This window comes from Phyllobates terribilis, unplaced genomic scaffold, assembly GCF_046119375.1.
Source record: "Phyllobates terribilis strain yellow unplaced genomic scaffold, ASM4611937v1 Scaffold_3__8_contigs__length_932513732, whole genome shotgun sequence".
In the NCBI taxonomy this organism is placed as follows: domain Eukaryota; kingdom Metazoa; phylum Chordata; class Amphibia; order Anura; family Dendrobatidae; genus Phyllobates; species Phyllobates terribilis.
In genome coordinates this window covers 359,504,040-359,526,944 of record NW_027362763.1, presented here as the reverse complement: position 1 = coordinate 359,526,944, position 22,905 = coordinate 359,504,040, and the positions used below count along the sequence as shown (strand labels likewise).

Sequence of the window (22,905 nt, the reverse complement as noted above, 5' to 3'; positions counted from 1 at the left end):
ATTGGGGATCATTTTAGCTGAACAGCCTATAATTGTCTGCACTTCTTTATAAGTTTTACCCTCTCCAATCAACTTTTTAATCAAAGTACACTGTTCTTCTGAACAATGTCTTGAACGACCCATATTTCTCAGGCTTTCAAGAAGAATGCATGTACAACATGTGCTGGCTTCATCCTTAAATAAGAGCCACCTGATTCACAACTGTTTCTTCACAGAATGATTGACCTCACTAATTGAACTCCACACTGCTATTATTTTGAACACATCCCCTTTCAATTAATTATTCAAATACACAGACTCAAAAACATGCAGATCATGAATGCTGAGTCTGTTGGTTTTCTTAGAATCTACTGCACCAACTGGTAAACTGTTTGACATGTGGTAATATAATTTACACCAAAAACAGTGATTAATCTGGGCTTAGTCATATTGGACTGCTATTATTTTGAACACTTCTGTATAAGTAGTGATGACTTAATGTGATAAGTTTATGTTGAATTCTGTAGCAGATGGATAACCACTGTAAAAACTGGCACATGTAGGAGGCATCTGTGTAGCGGCTGGACATAAATATGAACCTAGATGCTGCATTCATGATAGATTGGACATGGGTGCGTTTAGTGAAAGAAAAATGGATTAGTAGTGAGCTGCAATAATCGAGACAAGAATGAATCAGAGCAACAGTAAGGCTGCGTGCCCACTATGCGTTTTTCAAGCGTTTTTGCCACGGAATTTCCACAGCGAAAACGCTTAAAAAACGCTTGGTAATACTTGCCCCATGGTCCCCAATGATAATCCGCATGTGCTGTGCACATGCTGCGGAAATTTCCGCTGCAGATTATCATTGCGGAAAAATACGCAGCATGTCCATTAATTTTGGGGACACGCAGCGTAATCGCCGCCATTGACTTGCATTGGACCGCGTGACATCCGCATCACTGCATCTGCACATGCGGATATCACACGGTTCAATGTGCGGATGGTACCCAGGTCTGGAGAAGAGGAGACTCTTCTCCAGACTCGGGTACCATAGAACCTGTTAAAAAAAGAATTTAAAATAAAAAATAAAGATTATACTTACCTTCCGATGTCCTCCCGGTGTTTTCTCCCCTCTGTCTGGTCTGCTCTATGGGTCGCGGTGTTGTGAAGGACCTGCCATGACATCACTGAGTCATGTGACCTGTCACATGACTCAATGACGTCAACGCAGGTCCTTCACACCACTGGGAGCCACCCAAGACACCGGACGCAGCGGAGAAAACACCGGGAGGACATCAGAAGGTAAGTATAATCTTTATTTTTTACCATTCTTATTCTTTTTTTATTAACTAACTTGGTCACACTACTATAAATCCATGCCGGTTGCATGGATTTATATAGTGTGAACAAGTTGTCAAGCACTTTTCCAAGTGATGCTAAAATCGCTTGGAAAAGCGCTTGATAACCCGCATGCAGAAATGCATGCAAAAACGCTTCAACCTGGCGGAAAAACGCATTTTAAAACCGCATGCGTTTTTCCTGCCAGGGAGAAGCGGAAAAAATATACAGCATTTCTGCATCGTGGGCACATAGCCTAAGAGTTTTTGCAGTATCTAAAGTAAGATAAGGTCAGATTCTGGAGATATTTTTAAGGTGCAGTGGACATGAGAAAGTGAATGATTAGATGTAGGGAGTGGAGTAAAGCTCTGAATCAAATATAACCCCAAGACAGCAGGCATGCTGCTTTAGAATTACTGTAGTTCCATACATTGAAATGGAAATATCATGTTTAGATAGGTTAGTAGGAGGAAATATAAGTAAGTTCAGTTTTGGGAAAAAAAAAATTCAAATGGAGGACATGATGTTAAATGAGGGTGCGTAGGACTGAACACTAAGGAACCCCAACAGTAGGGCAAAAAGGAGAGGAAGAATAGCCAGCAAATGAGACACTGAATTAGCAAATAGAGAGGTAGGAGGAGAATCAAGAGGTATCCTATGGTTAATAGAGAGGAGCATAATAAGGAGTTAATGTTCCATGGTGTAAAATACTGCAGAGAGATCCAGGAGAATCAGAAGAGAGTAGTTACCATTAGATATAGCATTAGCAGCTAGTAGATAGAGACTTAAGTAAGGGCATTTTTTGTTAAATGTAAAGAGCAGAAACCAGATTGTAAACTGTCAAGAAGAAAGTTATCTGAAGGATAGCGGATTAAGTGAGAGTGGACCAAGTGATCTAGGAGTTTAGAGATGAAAGGGAGATTAGAGGCAGGTCTGTAATTGGCAAAACAGTGCGGGTCAAGGGATGTTTTCTTTTTTTAATAATAGGTTTATAACAGCATGTTTGAAAGAGGAAGCAAAGATACCAATAGAAAGAGAGGTTAAAAATTATTTTAGGTGGGTAGTGCACAGTAAGACGGACTGGAGGAGGGGTGAGGAAATAGGTTAACTGGCGCAGGTAGTAGGGCATAAAGAAAAAAGGAACTTTGCAACTTCTTTCTACACTGGTAACTTCTTATAGATCAAGATATTGACCACGTAGGCATTTTCTCTAGCTCAGTTCTTATATTACTTTATTTTATGCTCTGTACTGTCAAATTGTATTTTAAAATTATTAACACTCTCATCTGAAATGTGTTACATATTAAATAAAAATTGTCTGAATCCATTGACTTTAGCAGGATTAGATTGCCATCTGAATCTCCCTATAGAAGATGTCGGGATAGTAAAGGATCCGGCCTGCTGAATTTCAATGATCGATCCTTTTGTTCAGCACAGAGATAAGTCGCTGCCAGATGATTCTGACAATAGATCTCTCATAAAAGAGGGCTCAGCCAAGCCAAACGTTCCTGCCTATGAGGAGTCAGAAGAGAGAGCTTTCAGATGAACGTTCATTCAACCAAAAGCTATTTAATGTGTGTGAGGGCCTTTACTTTCTTTGCAACCTACATTGCACAATGCCAAATGGTGGCTGGAATCGTGTAACGCACGCCAGCACTGGATTCTGGAACAGTGGAAACGTGTTTTGTGGAATGATGGCTCAAGCTACTCTATAATGGAAGGAAGAGAAGCCAATCACAAACTAAAATGTTTTTATACAAATGCACAAAGCATGGGCAACAAACAAGGAGAATTGGAACTACTAATGCAGGAAAAGGAATATGATGTCATTGGAATCACTGAAACTTGGTGGGACGATACACATGATTGGAATAAAAGGCTAAAAGGATACAACTTATTTGCAAGAAACAGACTTGATAAACGAGGAGGAGGTGTTGCATTGTATGTTAGAAAAGCGTATATCTGCACAGAGATTGAAGCTTCAGAGACTGGGAGTTCTGTGGAAACTGTTTGGGTAAGAATACAAGGAGAGAACAACGGAAAGGACACCATTGTAGGCATTTACTACAGGCCACCTGGGCAAGCTGAAGATATGGATGAACTCTTTATGTATCAAATGACCAAGTTCTCCAAAAAATATGACGTAGTGGTCATGGGAGATTTCAACTATCCAGACATTTGTTGGGAATCTCTCTCAAGTAAAACTAACAGGTCAAGCAAATTCTTATCCTCTCTTGCTGACAACTTTATCTTCCAAAAGGTAGGGGAGAAAACAAGGGGATCTGCTACTTTGGATCTAATCCTTATAAACAGGGAGGAAATGGTTGAGGAGGTAAAGGTGGCTGGGACCCTAGGAGGCAGCGATCATGCTATTATAGAATTTTGGATAACTAGAGGAGGAAGACATGTGAAGACTCAAACTTCAAGGTTAGATTTTAGAAAGGCAGATTTTAAGAGACTCAGAAAGAGAATAGGAGGGATCCAATGGCTGGATGTCCTTAAGGACAAAAATGTCCAGGAAGGATGGGAAATTTTTAAAAATGAGATTCTCAAAGCACAATCGTTAACAATCCCGAAAAGTAGGAAGAATGGTAAGCATTTAAGGAAACCAGGATGGATGAACACAGAACTTAAACACATGCTAAAAAGAAAGAAAAAAATGTTTATTAAATGGAAAGAGGGAGGCATATCTAAAGAAGATTATAATGCAGTCTGCAGATCCTGTAGGGCACGTATCAGGTTAGCTAAAGCTGACAATGAATTAAGGCTTGCAAGAGATGTCAAAAGCAATAAAAAAGGATTTTGGGGGTATGTCAAAAGTAAAAGAAAAGTCAAAGATGCTATAGGATTTTTACAGGATGAAAATGGAGAAATGGTAAGAGAGGATGTTGAGAAGGCCGAACTTTTTAATTCCTATTTTGCATCTGTTTTCTCTCAGAAAGAAAATGTAACATCAACTGATCTTCACTGTCCTTTTAAAGGAATAGAGGAATCCAAGTTATCTGTAAACAGAAAGATTGTGAGGGAATATTTAGCTAACATAAATGAGTTCAAGTCTCCAGGTCCAGATGAATTACACCCCAGAGTGCTGAAGGAGATCGTAGAAGAAATTTTAGAACCACTCTCCATAATCTTTGAAAATTCTTGGAGAACAGGAGAAGTCCCAGAAGACTGGAGAAGAGCAAATGTTGTTCTTATCTTCAAAAAGGGGAAGAAGGTGGACCCAGGGAACTATAGGCCGGTGAGTCTGACTTCTATACCGGGAAAGATCTTTGAACAAATTATTAAACAACATGTATGTAAGTACATGGATAAGAATAAAGTGATTAACCAAAGTCAGCATGGGTTTGTAACTAACAAGTCATGTCAGACTAACTTAATTTCCTTCTATGACAGAATCACTGACTGGGTGGATCAGGGAAATGCTGTAGATATAGTATATCTTGACTTCAGCAAAGCATTTGACAAAGTATCTCACACCATCCTTATTGAAAAAATGACCAAGTATGCAATGGACCAGGCAACTGTTAGGTGGATTCATAACTGGCTTAGTGATCGGACTCAAAGGGTGGTTGTAAATGGCTTCACATCCAGCTGGATGAATGTCTCAAGTGGGGTACCACAGGGCTCCGTCCTGGGACCTGTATTGTTCAACATATTTATCAATGATTTAGATGAAGGAATTGAGGGTAAACTGATTAAATTTGCTGATGACACAAAGCTAGGAGGGATAGCTAATACTAGAGAAGAGAGAGAGAGAGAGGATTCAAAAAGACCTAAATAAACTGGAGCAGTGGGCAGCAACCAACAGAATGGTTTTTAACAGGGAAAAATGCAAAGTACTACATCTGGGCAATAAAAATGAAAAAAGCATATACAGAATGGGAGGAATAGAGCTAAGCAACAGTACATGTGAAAAAGACTTAGGTATACTAATAGATCATAGACTGAACATGAGTCAACAGTGTGATGCAGCAGCAAAAAAGGCAAATACAATTCTGGGATGTATTAACAGAAGCATACAGTCTAGATCACGTGAAGTCATTATCGGTCTTTACTCCTCTTTGGTCAGACCTCATCTGGAATACTGTGTACAGTTTTGGGCACCACATTTTAAAAAAGACATAGACAAACTGGAGCAAGTTCAGAGAAGAGCGACCAGAATGGTGACTGGTCTGCAAACCATGTCCTATGAGGAACGGTTGCAGGATTTGGGAATGTTTAGCTTGCAAAAAAAGAAGACTGAGAGGAGACTTAATAGCTGTCTACAAATATGTCAAGGGCTGTTACATTGTAGAAGGATCATCTTTATTCTCATTTGCACAAGGAAAGACTAGAAGCAATGGGATGAAACTAAATGGGAGGAGACACAGATTAGATATTAGAAAAAACTTTTTGACAGTTAGGGTGATTAATGAGTGGAACAGGCTGCCACGAGAGGTGGTGAGTTCCCCTTCAATGGACGTCTTCAAACAGAGGCTGGACAGACATCTGTCTGAGATGATCTAGTGAATCCTGCTTTGAGCAGGGGGTTGGACCAGAAGACCCAGGAGGTCCCTTTCAACTCTACCATTCTATGATTCTATGATTCTATGATAATGCAGATGAACAAATCGGGGTTCGTCAAATACCAGGAGCAGGGGCGGATATATCATTGGTGCAATCTGTGCAGTCGCACAGGGGCCCAAGAGGTAAAGGGGCCTATTTCCACCTCCAAAACAGGTGGAATTGTGCTTTATGATAAGCTTTTGGACTGTAAAGGGACCTTTTACTGTTCTTGCACAGGGGCCCTCTCCTGTCTTTGTCCACCTGTGGCCAGGAAAATGTTTGCCTTTTGATTGCAATATGCCAGCTGTAAAGTTTGGTGGAGAAGGTATAATGCTATGGAAGATGCTTTTCAGGGATTGGCATAGGCCTGTTAGATTCGGTGAAGGAAAGTGTTAATGTTTCAGCATACCAAGCCAATTTGGAGAATTGTATGTTTCAAACCTTGTAGGAAGAGTTAGGGAAAGGCCCTTCTCTGTGCCAGCATGACTGTGCTCCAGTGCACAAGGCAAGATACATAAAGGCAATGTTAGGCAAGTTTGATGTGGAAGAGCTCCCACAGATAAATTCCAAAATCTTGTACAAAGCCTTCTCAGAAGAGTGAAAGACGTTATAGCTGAAAAGTGGCAACCACCGTCACAAGTCTATGGATTTAGAATGGAATGTCATCAAAGCTTCTCTAGGTGTAATGTGTAGAAGTCACAATATTTTTGTCCATATTGTGTACATCAGCCCTGGAAAAAGACCACTGTGCAAATGTCAACATCCAGACTATTTTCCATTTTTTACCAAAAGTATTTTTTTTCTTGCTTAATTTATTATATGAATTATTTGCAAGAGATATTTCTGCTCCGTATCTTCAACGTTAACAAACATCGTAATGTTCCACTACATTGTGATGGCAATAAAAACATGATTACAACTTTATAGTTTCACTGTTCATCTTGTTTTTTGTTCTCACCGTGTACTTCTTGCATGACTTAAAAGCTCAAGAACTCTGCTAGAATTCGTAAATCCCGTGTCTGTAATGATAAATAGTTGTCGCGGGTATCCACGATGCACCGGATGTGCTAGTATTCGACTTAACACAGAAGAGAAATTGCTTGACATCCCAAACATCTTGTTACTTTGGAAAAATTCACATGCCATCTCCAACGATTCCTGTTAAGAAAGATAAAGACACTCTTAATGGCTTTCTTAACTATTTCTATAACTATCTTAATCATTACTGTTATTATTTTAAGAAACAAAAGGGAATGGGATCTAACTAATCGGACTGAGGCAGTAAGTGAGCCAACAACTGAAATAACAACTTCCAACATATAGCAAAGTAACCATTGCACAAGCCTTTTAATCACTTGTGTATATAAATTATTGTTGGCCAGCTGACATTATGGATAGTAAAAATTGTGATTACTGAAGCAAAAGCAGGTTTTTAAAAATTAAATACAGATGTTGGCTGCTGCATACTTGCTTTCTCAGTCTTCTCCACCATAGGATCATACATGACCAATAGCAAAGCAGAATTCTGGTACTACAACATTAAAAGAGTGCAATAACTGTTAAATAAATGTAATGTAAAGCAGAACATAAAAGCAAAATAAAGAAAGGCAAAGCTGGAAAGTAGCACAGCTAAGTGTGATTGACACTGCAAATTCTCACCAAACTCTCAGCATCCTTTGCAGTCAGCAGTACTGAGTACACAGATTCCCTTGCAGCCCCCCTCACTCACGTTACTGCACTGCCTGCTTGTTGGAAACAGGGCCCTGCTGTCACTTGTGCCACCTGCCACATTCAGCAACGTGCGTGCAGGTAAACTTCTCACAGCCAGTAGAAGAGCATCCTGCAAAACATTGCATAAAAATATCAGACATGTTGGTAAGAGATCTAGACAGAAGCATTATTAAAGAAACAATATGTACTATAGGATACAGGGATAAAAAAAAAATATCGACCTAGAAATGTGTAGGTTACATCAATTTTAGACCACTTGTCAGAGGCCTCTCTCCCAGCCAAATTAGATCGCCTGCTTTGGACTGATGAGAGGTAAACACCCCATAACACTTATCTCCAAATTTTCTGGTTTAGTTTATAATCCTAAATCATGTGGCAAGGCTCGTTAAAGTGTCGATATTGACTTTTAGGCTTACTAAAACCAATAGGTGGTGCTAGAGTTAGAGTCCTCTACCTCTCTGAAAAGGCAATTTGCATACATTACTCTCTAGTATTTCAACAGCTGACTTTACGAATCTATCCAAAGTGGTCACATTCATGGCCTGTGCAATTTACAATCAATGCCAAGAATGACTTTTTTTTTAAAAAAATTCATTGGCTTTTGAAAAAAGCACAAAACTATTAAAAATAGAAAATTATGCCAAAACATGTCTAAACTATGGTACCCAATTTATCAAAAACATCAGCAGATAAAATGTAAACCAGTTCACCAATTCCCATACACGATACAATAGACTAAAGATCCACGATTTTCATCATAAACACTGATGAAAGCTGAATTCAGAATATTACATTACATACATTGCTGATGCTTTAGTAGATATGTGAAGAAATTGTCTTACCCGTATATCATGGCACGGCTCTTCCATCAGATGGACAATGAAAAGAACTTCACGGGTAATGGTGGGAAGATCCGAGCTCAGAGAACTGAGAGCAGAAATATCCGGACAAAAGTTCAGCATCAGCACTGGATTGAGATGAAGATCCTTGTGAAACCTCCTCCGTACAAAGTTCACCTAGTATCAGAAAGTCATTTCTGTTTTTCAATTATGTCAGGTATCCAAAAACAGAAGATACCTCATCCAACAACACTTCTTTCTAGTTACACCATGTCTTATAATCATTTATGATAATCTATGTTTTATTATTTTTATGCACTGTTCTTTAATGACATTATATTACTATTACTTCTCTGTACTCACTTGTCTTTCAGGATCACCAGATTTCTTCATCCCTTTAATAAAATCTTTCCTCTCTTTTATGTGCGTCTCGTACTGTTGGAAAGTCTTGATTCCCCTCTCAAGACATAGATGAGGGAGGTGTGGCTCTAAAAAACAAGTATATTTATTTCATGAAGAAAAAGCTAACTTTTCATTAATTTATTGTGCTGCTTTGTTAGACTATTTTTTAAAGACACAATAGCTATCTAGCACGGGTGCACAACTCTTTTTTGGCATTGTTGTATCACTCCCATCTGGCATATCACAAATATATGTCATAAATGGCTTATGGGTTTGGATTCCTGTAAGTGTAACCTGCACCTTTTATGACAATGGGGTCAATGATCCCCTAATCAGTACTCCAGAAAGGAGAAAACCATCCATGCATGTGGCACTCTGTATTGTAGATTATGCATTTCACAACTCCCAAAAAATGCAATGAAGAGAGAAGTGTGCATAGATTTCCAACTCTAATGCCTATATACCTTTCTGGAGCACCAAGCATGGGTTGACGCCAGGGCTGGACTAGAACTTTAACTTAGCCCTGGCATTTGAGAGCACACAGGCCCACCTGGCGCGAGGTGAATGTGAAATATTTTCGTGCCCTTGTGGGTTATGGCTGATTTGGATAAATGTCACATTTTTAATATAAAAATTGCTGCAAACTGCACTTTATCATCAACAGACAAAACTGAATTGACATAATGTAGAATATAAATTTCCCTCCAGGAAAATGTTAATTTTTTTTCAACTGGAGGGACGGACATATTTGTAATATAGAGCGCCATGATCCCAAAAACGCTATGATTGATAGTACCAGAAAAGTGAATGAGATGTCTGAAATCTCATGGAAAAGCAGCTTATTTTTATTTGCAGATAATAGGCAGTTTCATTTCTGCAGAGTCTAATCTTTCAGCATTTTTGCAGCGTTTTTCACAGTTTCTAAAGAACGGGAAAAAATATCTTAAAAAAACGCTGCAATATCAAGGCGATTTTCCTGCCAAGAGACACGTTTTTAATACAGAAATGTCTGCAGCAAATATTTATTGTGTGCACATACCTGCACCATTTCATTACCAGTAACCATTGCAGACTATGGGCTGTTATCTTAATAAATACTGACTTCAACAATTATCTTAAACAGGAGAAAAGTGCATTTAGGCTATGTGCCCACGATGCAGAAATGCTCTGGATATTTTCCTGAGCGTTTCTGCATCTCCCTGGCAGAAAAAACGCATGCGGATTGTACATGCGGATTGTACATGCGGATTGTACATGCGTTTTTGCTGCCAGGGACAAGCGGAAGTGAAGCGTTCTTCACATGCATTTCCGCATGCGAGTTGACAAGCGCTTTCCAAGCGATTTTAGCATCACTTGGAAAGTGCTTGACAACTTGGTCACACTATATAAATCCATGCAAACGGCATGGATTTATATAGTGTGTCCGAAAGAATGTTAAAAAATAAAAAATAAATATCATACTTACCTTCTGATGGCCCCCGGAGTCTTTACTCGCGGTACACTGAAGGACCTGCCGACGTCAGAGGTCGCGTGACCCGTCACATGACTAAATGACGTCAGCGCAGGTCCTTGAGTCCACCGCGATCTGCCGGCAAGCCAAGACAAGCACACCGGGGGCCATCAGAAGGTAAGTATAATATTTATTTTTTATTTTATTCTTTTTTTACAGGTTCTATGGTACCCGGGTCCGGAGGAGAGTCTCATCTTCTCCAGACTCGGGTACCATCTGCACATTGAAATGCATAGAATGCGCATGTACAGATCCAGTGATGCGGATTCCATGTGTTCCAATGCAAGTCAATGACGGCGAAAATGCAGCGCTTCTGCAAAATAATAGGTAGTGCTGCGTTTTTTTCCGCAATGATAATCCGCAGCGGAAATTTCCGCAGCATGTACACAGCACATGCGGATTATCATTGGGGAACATGGCAGGCCTTCTACCAAGCGTTTTTTAAGCGTTTCTGCAGCGGAATTGCCGCTGCGGAAACGCTTAAAAAACGCATCATGGGCACACAGCCTTACACTGGCTGACTTCAGCCGTTAAAATGGCTTTGTCATGTAACTGCAAGTATGGGATTTCCACAGTTGCAGTTACGTGCTGAGTAGATTCTCATCATCTTCTCAATGTTCTGCTGAGTAAAGCAGATGAAGATCTAGTCACGACATGACCACAGTTTAGTGCAAATCACATTCCTGCAGGAGGTGACAACCACTCCAACCGACAAGCAGATCCGAATCCTAACATTGTATATACTGCACACTATCAGTTATTCTGTAAGCTGTACTGCTCGCTGACAGTTTCCTTTGGTTTGAAAACCCCTTTAACGGCTATGACTTTTTTTTTTTTTTTTTTTTTAAAAGCTCGTTTTATTGAAAGATTTGAACCGAATATCAGTAAAATACAACCAACACTGCAGTGACATCAATTCTCATAAGAATTACATTCCAACGATCACATAAATCAAATCATGGTTACAAAGTGCAAATCATAGTATTATCTCAAAATCAATAAATATCAAATATTTTTTAAACACTTGCATCTTATTGTACATATTGTTTTGACTCATCAGTAATATATAAGAGAGGAGAATGAGCTATCTTTATGTTATCAAAGGCCTTAACCCCGATCTTCAACCAGGTCTCGTAAAGAGGCTCTAAGGGCCTGGGGAGGACCACCCGTATGAGGGAAATTGCTGTGACCATTTTTAAAAGAATGGTTACAATACGTCTAAGAATAGATGTGCCGGCCATTCTTCCCTTTCTTTTTTGCTTATACTTTGTTATATAGAGTTCCTCAGTATATTTATAGGTCATCCCCCATTACCTTTTTCATCTCTCCTTACAAGTGGGTCCTGTATCTTAGCTAAACTATGGTGGTAAGCAGCACATTAGACACTTCTATAATGGGTAGTGTATAATCACTGCATATTTCAGGGTTATGTGCCTCTGAGAACTAATTAGTGCTGCCTTCCTCAGCCGTAACCTGGTTGTGTCCTTGTATAATATGGGGCTTGCCGGTTTCACCTACCAGTTTGGGTCACAGACTCTTTTTCTGTTTGCTTTGATGTTTAACTCATTGTTTATTATGTTTACACCCCAAATCCCTCATAATCCTTGAGATCAGACCTATAAAATAAATGTATGAATGATCATAACTAGTGATGATCCCGTATGCCTCATTAACCCTTTCGGCGAGCACGCTCAGGTGCTCGCCGAGTATTTTGGCATGCTCGGCATTTCATTCATTGTCGCCGCACCTGCAAGTGTCACGGCTGTTAGACAGTTGTGACACATGCAGAGATAGCCTGGCGAACAGGTATGAAGGTAATTATCATCTCCTTAATATTTGCCCCACACTGCCACATGAGACACTTAATAGTCTGTTTGGACAGTGTAACATAGTAACGTAGGTTGAAGAAAGACCTGGGTCAAGTGTGAGCTGCAGTAAGCGGCAGAGATGTAAGCATTAAAAGGAATCTTTCAGCAGGTTTTTGCTATGTGATCTGAGGACACCATGAGGTAGGGGTTAAAACATTGAACTCAACAATGTGTCACATATCCGGCTGTGTGCTTTTGCTACTTAGACTGAAGCTTTAATCTCCTTGTGAATAACATTGCTGTGACTAGCTGGTCTTGTGAGCCCTGGTCCGACTCGGCCCCCTTCTGTGATCAGCACCTCACTGTCTATAGCTATGTGCATGAGAGCCTTATGAGGGCGGGGTCAGCGGTAATGTGGGCGGAGTCCGCTTTCTCAGCTCTGCTGCATTGCTAAACCTAAAAAGTCTGTGTCAGAACGGCTGCACCAAGTAAACTAAGTGATACATTGTTGGATTCAGGGTCTCTTTTCCTACATTATACTGCTCTCAGATGAAATAGCAAAAAGCTGCTGACAGATTCCCTTTAAGTAAAAATGATTTTAACTCCGCAGCTGTTCTGAATCTAAAAGTAATGGATCAAAGCAATAAATAAGAGAGAGTGGTCCAGCTCATCCACGTTGAACTAGCCAGCGAATCCTGAGCTCGGATGAAAAACCACTCCTGCTTGGTGGTAGCAACTGGAAAGGATATGGGTATCCAGCCGTGTTTTGTATAAAAAAAATTTAAAAAACAATTTTATTAGTAGAATTCAATAAAAACAGAATCTTCCCAGTACTATATAAAAAAAGGTGAGACCTTTTCCAAAATGTTCTGTTTTTATACAATTCTACTAATAAAACTGCTTTTAAATTTTTTATCCAAAAAACGGCAGGATATCCCTACCTTTTTCAATGGATCAAGGCACCCTCCAAACTGCATATATTGATTATTAACCTCTGACATTATAATATTACAAAAAGATCTGGAAACGATTCCTGCAAGGGCAAACACATGGCAGTTGAAGTTTAATGTTAATAAATGTGGAGCAATGTGCCGCAATGGGAGTAATCGTACTGCTGCATATAGATTAAATGTAAATATATTAGAGATTACAGAACAGGAGAAGGACTTGGGTTTTTTGGTTACAAGTAAGCTGAGCAGCAGTACTCAATGTCAAGCAGCAGCCGCAAAAGAAAACAAGATTTTAGGGTGTATAAAAAGAGAGATACAATTACCCCTCTATAAATCTCTTGTAAGGCCACATCTTGGATATGGGATACAATTTGGGCTCCACATTTTAAAAAAGATATTTGGAATTTAGAGTCCGTTCAAAGGCAGAAACTAGATTATTACATAATTACAAGATCTCATTTATACGTATAATTACATACGGTATGTGATCAATGCATAGTACTGGCACATGACTTATCACTTTCCAGGACCTCATAAAGGGTAATGGAACATTTGTTACACGCGAAGGAAAGTCAATTCTGGCAGTTAAATAGGAAAGGGTTCTTTACAGTTAGAGCAGTCAGACTGTGGAATGCCGACCACTAGCGGTAGTAATGACAGACACTATAGCAGCAGTTAAAAAATTCTGGATACTTTTTTAACAAAACATGACATTGTAAATTATACATAATCTAGTAATTGAAAATGTATAACTTTGGAGATAGTTCAAACTATGTAGAATGTACATTAAGAAAATGCTTGAAATGTAATTCCCTATAATATTATTTTACAAGTAATTTTCTCTTAATTTTTTCTTTGAAAAGTGTAGTTATAAACCCAATTTCTGCATCTAAAAAGTGCAAAACACTCCTGAAACACTAGAAAGTTTAATCTGTATTTCTTATGGGACCTAAGGGAAGCCATAAGGATAAGGATCCTGCTTTTCTGCTTGGTAACAAGTGCAGTTACTTGCATCTATAATGAAAGAGTTAATACTTGGGCCCTGCATCAGTAATAGCCCCTGTAGTAACTATGACAACTGTTACGAGGTCAAACTAGTGTCATAAAGAAGATTCCATGAAAGAAGGGCACGCTGCCAAGATCAGTCACATTACTGATGCGCCTGAGGACCTTGAGCTTGACCACCCCACTTAATGTGCTGACCTTTGTGTAATTTGGAGGTTCTAGCAGGGAAAGGGGTTGTCTGGTTTACACACCCCCAGGGCATGCATGGGAAAGTAACAGAGGGGGGTCCTCAGAACAGGATCCCCTTCTGTTACCCTCTAAAAAGAGCAGCTCTCCTTTGGGAGTTCATGGACGGATCTGTGACTTTAATGGGTGATAAATTGGGAGAGGCGAGGAGGAAGGAGGTGCTATCCTATTAGGGGTTATCTATAAGAAACTATAACCGGGTGTCCACCTTCTTGAGGCCTGGATCTGTAAGGGAGAAATTATACATCCACCTGGGCAATCAGACCAACGAAATTTGTTCTAGCAATCTATGTGGTGACAGATATCGCAGCTGGATCTCTCCCACATTCAGTTTCTCTCATTTATAGTCTATATTTGTTATGTCATTCTCTGTAAATCTGGTAAAATGTACAAATTGTAAAATTCTGCGGTTACATCTGTTATATATCGGCATTAACTCTCTAAGCCCAAGGGAAGGGCAGCCCTCAAGCCATGGTTCCCTAGAGGTTTCCTCCACAGGGGGTTTTCCTCTCCTAAGTGCTGGAGGTGACTCTTTGTGAGTCGGGGGTTGTGCTATTTTCGGTGTCATGTAAATTTAAATAAAGTTGAGAACACTTGACACTTAATTGCAATGCTTTGTGTATTTATTTTGTGTGCTTCTGTCTGATTCATTTTGTTTGGGAGTCGGGGTGTATCACATATCACTGAGTGATAAGTCTGAACATCTGCTGGCCACAGTGTTGCCCCAGGGGTTGCCCCTGCTCTGGGGCGTACGATGGAGCAGAGAAGACAAACATTATAGCACAGCATCGGCAAGTGAGCACTCATCATCGCTAGGAATAAGGACTTGTATTACAGTGTTACAAGCAGCTTCCTCAACTCATTCACACAGTGAGTATTTTGGACTGTAATTTACATCAGTATTTGTAAGCTAAAAACCAGAGGGAAACAAATCCAGAGAAAAATAATAATCACTTTCACCTCTTCTGTGTTTTGGATCCACTCCTGGTGTCTGTTAACAAATAGTGATGCAAAATATTGCCATGTAAAAGTGCCATAAACCCTTACTGACTGATATCACAGTTTAAGTTGCAGTCAAGCAGCAGAGGTTGCAGCGTTAAAGGAGTTTTCCAATTTTAAAAACCTCAGTCCCCTGGTCGGCGTTTTAAAAACAAACAAGCTGTACTTTCCTCACCCTCCCCAGGAAAGACTGTGCAGCATAAGATCACTTCTATGATAACTGCCTCCCTATCCTCACCTCACTTACAACCAGCTACTGCATCTGAGGTTGAGACGCACTCATTTAGGCTAAGTTCTGCTGCATATTTTCATGCAAAATAAAACATTACAGCGTATTACAGTTCCAGCAAAGTAGATGACATATATATAATCAAAAAGGCAAAAAAAGTCAGCTCACTCATAAGAAGATCCATGCACGGAGACTTGTAATGCGGTGTGAGGAAGGCAGAAGCAAAAAACAGTGATCCAGCATCAGAATCTTCTAATACAAGCCATACTTTATTGTGCTAAATTAGAGAAAGGAAGTTGCAACTCCATCTTTAAAAAGCATTAAAAAATTATGCACACGCGTTTCAGACGACTGTCTTAATCACTGCATGTTTTTGCTGACATGGTTGTAAATCTCATGCCCCTGAGCCTTTTTAACACTAAAGAATTTCAAATGCATTGAGTTTTTGAAATATGCAGCTTGTCACTTTCTCTATCCGTCTGACCTCGTCCTTGTCTTCACCCTCCTGTACCTGTGCCTCTGACCCTCTGGTCTGCTACTGCAGTCCCAGGGACAGCCCTGGAGTGGTACCTGGTGTCTACCAGCAGCCCAGCCTATCCTCACCACCAGAGACTAATGAAGACTCAGTAGACACCTAGTCACGCTCCTCCAGGGTAAGCCCGGCCCGTGGTACAGTGGATCCACATCCACCAGAATTACATTCACCAACAAGAGTTACAACTGCATAGCAAATGTGGAACCAATATTCAAGAAGGGGACAACATCTGAGCCTGGAATTTATAGGACGGTAAGTTTAATCTCTACTGTGGGCAGCATCTTTGAGTTTTTTCTAAGAGATGCCATCCTACAGTATCTCATTAAGAATAACATAACTTCCCAATATCAGCATATGTTTATGAGGGATCTGTCCTGCAAACTAATCTGATCACATTCTATGAGGTGGTAAGTTCTAGATTGGACCAGGGAAACACAGTGGATGTTGTCTATATGGACTTTTCAAAGTCATTTTATACGGTGCCACACAAAAGGTTGGCGCATAAAATGAGAGCAATGGGACCAGGTGAAAATATGTGTAACTGGGTTAAAAACTGGCTCAGTGATAGGAAACAAAGTGGTTATTAATGGAACACAATCATATTGGGTCACAGTTAACAGTGGGGTGCCACAGGGATCAGTAATGGCAGGGGCGAACATATAGCCAGTGCAGCTGCACTGGGGCCCAGAGTTGTAGGGGTCCTGCAACAATGGCGCACATCCAGATAAAAAGTATTGCGATGCAGGGAACCCGCCGGCTCCCTACGCTGCCAAATATGCCGCTGGCCAATCAGAGCCTGGCAGCTGACGTTGGCGTGCCCCTGACTGAGGGAACATAGTAGTGACGTCCTGCGCCATGGTTCGCACACCAAAGATAATGTGTAGCAAGATGGGAGCCGCTGATCAGAGGCAGGAGCAGCTGGACAGAACAGAGGACAAGCGTTTCACCTAACATGTCCTCCCGCACACCGGAAAAAAGTCGTTCTCACCAACTGGACTGGGGGAGGGTTCCTGCACTAACTTGCTGTTGCTCTTCAGAGTGTGAAGCTATGTACCTTAAACTGCTCCTGCGAGGCTGGCTGGCCATAGCTAATGATTATGCTAACTGGCTGAGGTGTCATCTCCTCTTTCAGCCTTCACATGCATAATGTGAATGGGGAGAAAAGGAAGACATGTGGGAATCGGGGGGGAAGGGGTGCGACATTGATCCCTGCGCAGCAGAAGATACCAGGAGATACTCTTTTTCTTTCTGACATAGAGACTACATGTGAGCAGCTACACACACACACAAGCATTTCTATGCCCAGAAGTTTAAGAGGTGCCTGGCATGGCCATGGTTGTGCAACCCTGCTTTTACTTTTCTTAAAGAAAAGTCTACTTTTAGAAACTTTCGCCTGCAAACTCCGTTCATTGTAAGAAAACAAGCTGCGCTTTACTTATTCTCCCCAGGTCCAGTGCTAAGTCTGGTGGTTTTGTATAGGCTGCAACTTTGACATCATGTCAACAGCACTATTGCCAATCACATGAAGTGGTGATGTCCAACTCACTTAATGAGTTCAAGAGAGGCCTGGACGCCTTTCTTGAGAACAATAAAATTACATCTTATGCTTAGTGATAGTTAATTAATCCAGGGATTAAATCTGACTGCCAGATTGGAGCCGGGAAGTGAATTTTTCCTCAATGATGTAAATTGGCCTATACCGCATGTTTTTTTTTTGCCTTCCCCTGGATCAACGCTGTGGAATAGCTGCAGTGCACAAGAAATAGGCTGAACTGGATGGATTGTCTTTTTTCGGCCTTATAAACTATGTAACTATATGTAACTGAGCTCAGGAGTTCAGCCGATGTAGACAGAACAAGCTGCTAAGTTCAGTGATTGACTGCAACGCTGTTAAGGTAACGTCACTGCTGTTACCAAACAACAGAGACTGGGTCAGCACGAGAGACACAACGTAGAACCCAGGGAGGGTACGTAAAGTGCAGGCTGTTTTATTACAATGAACTGAGCTGACCCGCGACAGTTTTCGTTAAAGGACAGCCCCCAACTACATACATACATGAATAGAGAGAATAATAAACACTTGCACTGTATGTCAGCTCTTTTATTGACACAAAGCTTCAAAATGATAACATAATAGTCCCTCTGCATTGTTATTTTTTATATTTATATGGTAATGTGCATAGCTGAGTAGATCAAGCTGACATCAGAAGTAGCAGCCGATAAATGTGACTCATAGATGAATCAGGTCATTCTTTCTTGAATACAGGCTAGTACCTGCTGGTGTAACATGTACCTACAAAATTTAACATACATAAAAAAAAATACAAAATAACTACTCAAACTAAGAAATTATAAAGAGAAGAAGACTAGGTGAATCATGTAAAAAAATATTTATCTGCAGTATTTTGTAACTGTGTGTGAAGCATCTGTCCACACTTACCTTATGCCATGATGCACTGTATGCTTTTACATACAAGTGGTATAAAGTACACAGATATAATGCACACATTTACAAATACACAACTGTATATATCAATATATATATACAGTGGTGGCCAAAAGTATTGGCACCCCTGCAATTCTGTCAGATAATACTCAGTTTCTTCCTAAAAAGGATTGGAATCACAAATTCTTTGGCATTATTATCTTCATTTAATTTGCTTGCAAGGAAAAAAACACAAAAGAGAATGAAGCAAAAATCAAATCATTGATCATTTCACACAAAACTCCAAAAATGGGCCGGACAAAAGTATTGGCACCCTCAGCCTAATACTTGGTTGCACAACCTTTAGCCAAAATAACTGCGAACAACCGCTTCTGGTAACCATCAATGAGTTTCTTACAATGCTCTGCTGGAATTGTAGACCATTTTTCTTTGGCAAACTGCTCCAGGTCCCTGATATTTGAAGGGTGCCTTCTCCAAACTGCCATTTTGAGATCTCTCCACAGGTGTTCTATGGGATTCAGGTCTGGACTCATTGCTGGCCACCTTAGAAGTCTCCAGTGCTTACTCTCAAACCATTTTATAGTGCTTTTGGAAGTGTGTTTTGGGTCATTGTCCTGCTGGAAGACCCATGACCTCTGATGGAGACCCAGCTTTCTCACACTGGGCCCTACATTATGCTGCAAAATTTGTTGGTAGTCTTCAGACTTTATAATGCCATGCACACGGTCAAGCAGTCCAGTGTCCGAGACAGCAAAGCAACCCCAAAACATCAGGGAACCTCCGCCATGTTTGACTGTAGGGACTGTGTTCTTTTCTTTGAATGCCTCTTTTCTTTTCCTGTAAACTCTATGTTGATGCTTTTTGCCAAAAAGCTCTACTTTTGTCTCATCTGACCAGAGAACATTCTTCCAAAACGTTTTAGGCTTTCTCAGGTAAGTTTTGGCAAACTCCAGCCTGGCTTTTTTATGTCTCGGGGTAAGAAGTGGGGTCTTCCTGGGTATCCTACCATACAGTCCCTTTTCATTCAGACGCCGACGGATAGTAAGGGTTGACACTGTTGTACCCTCGGACTGCAGGGCAGCTTGAACTTGTTTGGATGTTAGTCGAGGTTCTTTATCCACCATCCGCACAATCTTGCGTTGAAATCTCTCGTCAATTTTTCTTTTCCGCCAACATCTAGGGAGGTTAGCCACAGTGCCATGGGCTTTAAACTTCTTGATGACACTGCGCACGGAAGACACAGGAACATTCAGGTCTTTGGAGATGGACTTGTAGCCTTGAGATTGCTCATGCTTCCTCACAATTTGGTTTCTCAAGTCCTCAGACAGTTCTTTGGTCTTCTTTCTTTTCTCCATGCTCAATGTGGTACACACAAGGACACAGGACAGAGGTTGAGTCAACTTTAATCCATGTTAACTGGCTGCAAATGTGATTTAGTAGTTGCCAACACCTGTTAGGTGCCACAGGTAAGTTACAGGTGCTGTTAATTACACGAATTAGAGAAGCATCACATGATTTTTCAAACAGTGCCAATACTTTTGTCCACCCCCTTTTTTAGGTTTGGTGTGGAATTGTATCCAATTTGGCTTTAGGACAATTCTTTTTGTGTTTTTTCATTGAAGACAAATTAAATGAAGATAATAATACCAAAGAATTTGTGATTGCAATCATTTTCAGGAAGAAACTGAGTATTATGTGACAGAATTGCAGGAGTGCCAATACTTTTGGCCACCACTGTAGTTGTATATGGAAGAGTGGCAACAAGAAAGACCTTTTTGAAAGCAAGCTATATTAAGTCCAATTTGCAGTTTGTAAAAAGTCATGTAGGGGACACAGCTAGCATGTGGAAGAAAGTGCTCTGGTCAGGTGAGACCAAAGTAGAACTTTTTGGGCTAAATGCAAAACGCTGTGTGTGGCAGAAAAGTAACAATGCACATCATCCTCAAAAACACCATCCCCACCGTCAAACATGGTGGTGGCAGCATCATGCTGTGGGGATGCTTTTCTTCAGCAGGGACAAGGAAGCTGGTCAGAATTGATTGGAAGATGGATGGAGCTAAATACAGGGCAATTTTGAAGGAAAACCTGTTACAGGCGGCATAAGATTAGAGACAATGGTGAAGGTTAACCTTCCAGCAGGATAATGAATCATACTGCCAGACCTACAATGGAGTTGTTTAGATCAAAGCATATTCATGTGTTTGAATGGCCAAGTCAAAGTCCAGACCTAAATCCTATTGAGAATTTGTGGCAAGACAGGAAAATTGCTGTTCAGATGCCCTCCATCCAATCACACTGAACTAGAGTTATTTTGCAAAGAAGAATGGGCAAAAATTTCAACCTCTAGATGTGCAAAGCTGGTAGAGACATACCCCAAAAGACAGTAATTGCAGCAAAAAGTGGTCTTACAAAGTATTGACTCATAGGGGCTGAATACAAATTCACATCACAATTTTCCGATCTATATTTTTTAAATATTTGGAAAAACCTGTATAATTTCCTTTACACTTCACAAATACTTGCTACTTTATGTTCACATTTCACATGAAATTCCAATAAAGTCTATTTAAATTTGTGGGTGTCACATAAAAAAAAATGTGTAAACATTCACGGGGTATGAATACTTTTTAAGGCACCCTATATGCGAGAGAGAAAGCAAATCACTACATACAAGTCCAAATGAGTTTTGTTCCACTGCATTAGAACACAAAAAATGCTTGTTTATGTATACAGTATATGTTTACAATAATACTATATATTATATGCATACAGTGGTACTTGAAAGTTTGTGAACCCTGCAACATTTTCTATAATTTCTGCATAAATTTGGCCTAAAAATTTTGATTTTCACAAAAGTTCTAAAAGTAGATAAAGAGAATCAAATCAACCCATGAATAAAAAAGATTAGATCCAAAATAATAAAATAATTTGAAGGCAAAATTAGAGTGTTGTCAATCAATCAATCAATGGGACAACAATCAGGTATGAAAGTTTGGTTTTCACAACATATGTTTGTGGAAGTGTATCGTGGCATGAGCAAGTGAGATTTCTAAGGACTTCAGAAGAGTTGTTGATGCTCATCAGGCTGGAAAAGGTTACAAAATTATCTCTTAGGAGTTTAGACTCCACCAATCCAAGACCATTATTACGCTCTCCATAAGCAGTTGACAAGCAAAGATCACTCCAAGAGCAAGACTTACAATAGTATGTGAGGTCACAAAGGAGCTCAAGGTAACCTCTAAGCAACTAAAGTCCTCTCTCATATTACCTACTGTTAAAGTTCATGAGTCCACCATCAGGAGGACACTGAATAACAATTATGTGCATGGCAGGATTACAAGGAGAAAGCCAATGCTCTCCAAAACAAATACATTGTTGCCCATCTGCAATTTGCAAAAAATCAAGTTGAATAAATATGAAGCGTTATATTTGGAGAAAGAAAAAAAGTGCATTACAGCATAAAGCTTCATACCATATATGAAACGCGGTGGAGGTAGTATCATGGCTTGAGCCTGTTTTGCTGCACCAATTTTAATTTTTCCTCCCCTTTTCCATGACTTAGCTTTTATTTTTATTCTGTTGACATAGCTACGAGGGCTTTTATTTGCAGAGTGAGTTGTCATTTTTAATAACACTATTCACTTCACAATAGAGTGTATAAGAAAAATGTGAAATAAATTCTAAAATGGCGAAAAATACTAAATTCTGCCAATATCTTTTAAATTTTGCTTTACAACATTTATTTTGCTATAAAAGCAAGGTAACTTTATTCTACAGGGCAATACGATGATAGTTATGCCACGTTTAGGTTTTATATTATTTATTGCTTTAAAAGTAAAAAAAAAACAGAACTTTGTAAAAAAAAGCCGCATCAATATATTTTTTCTTCCAGTGATGGAGCTGTATTAGGACTAGAGATGAGCGGTGTTCGACTAGAACTGTTCGCCAATCTCAAATTCGAGCTGTTTTGGGCGGTGTTCGAGTTGTTCGACGAACCCGAACGATTTGCAAAAAATTCGGCTGTTCGAGGTTATGTTCGATAACTGTTCGTGCACCGAAAGCGTGTCCTGCATGTCAGGCGCTATTTAGAGCACCAATCATGCAGGGATTGTCTGCCACTCACTGTAATGCCACAGCCATGGTGGTTGTGGCATTACAGTGATTGCCCAAATCGATGGGAACAGTGCCAACAGTGAAACATGAAAAGCCGGCAATTCAGCAGCGGCATACACCGGTACCCGGCAATTTAGAACCGAAAGAATAGAGCTTCACACATAGATTAGATAGATAGAAACATTTCAGCCACATATATATGAAGTACAGTGACAGTGTTGCTTACT

General features: G+C 40.1%; 1 protein-coding gene across 3 annotated transcripts in view; it reads right to left on the bottom strand.

The window, feature by feature from the left end:
* Positions 1-22,905, bottom strand: part of VWA5B2 (von Willebrand factor A domain containing 5B2) — a 100,526-nt gene that overhangs the window by 27,287 nt on the left and 50,334 nt on the right. For all 3 annotated transcript variants that reach the window (XM_073675324.1, XM_073675327.1, XM_073675325.1), the window contains exons 7-10: positions 8,799-8,923; positions 8,439-8,612; positions 7,595-7,705; positions 6,824-7,023 (exon numbers count right to left, since the gene is read on the bottom strand). In XM_073675324.1, the coding sequence (XP_073531425.1) occupies positions 6,824-7,023; positions 7,595-7,705; positions 8,439-8,612; positions 8,799-8,923 (610 nt within the window). The remainder of the gene's footprint in view (positions 1-6,823; positions 7,024-7,594; positions 7,706-8,438; positions 8,613-8,798; positions 8,924-22,905) is intronic.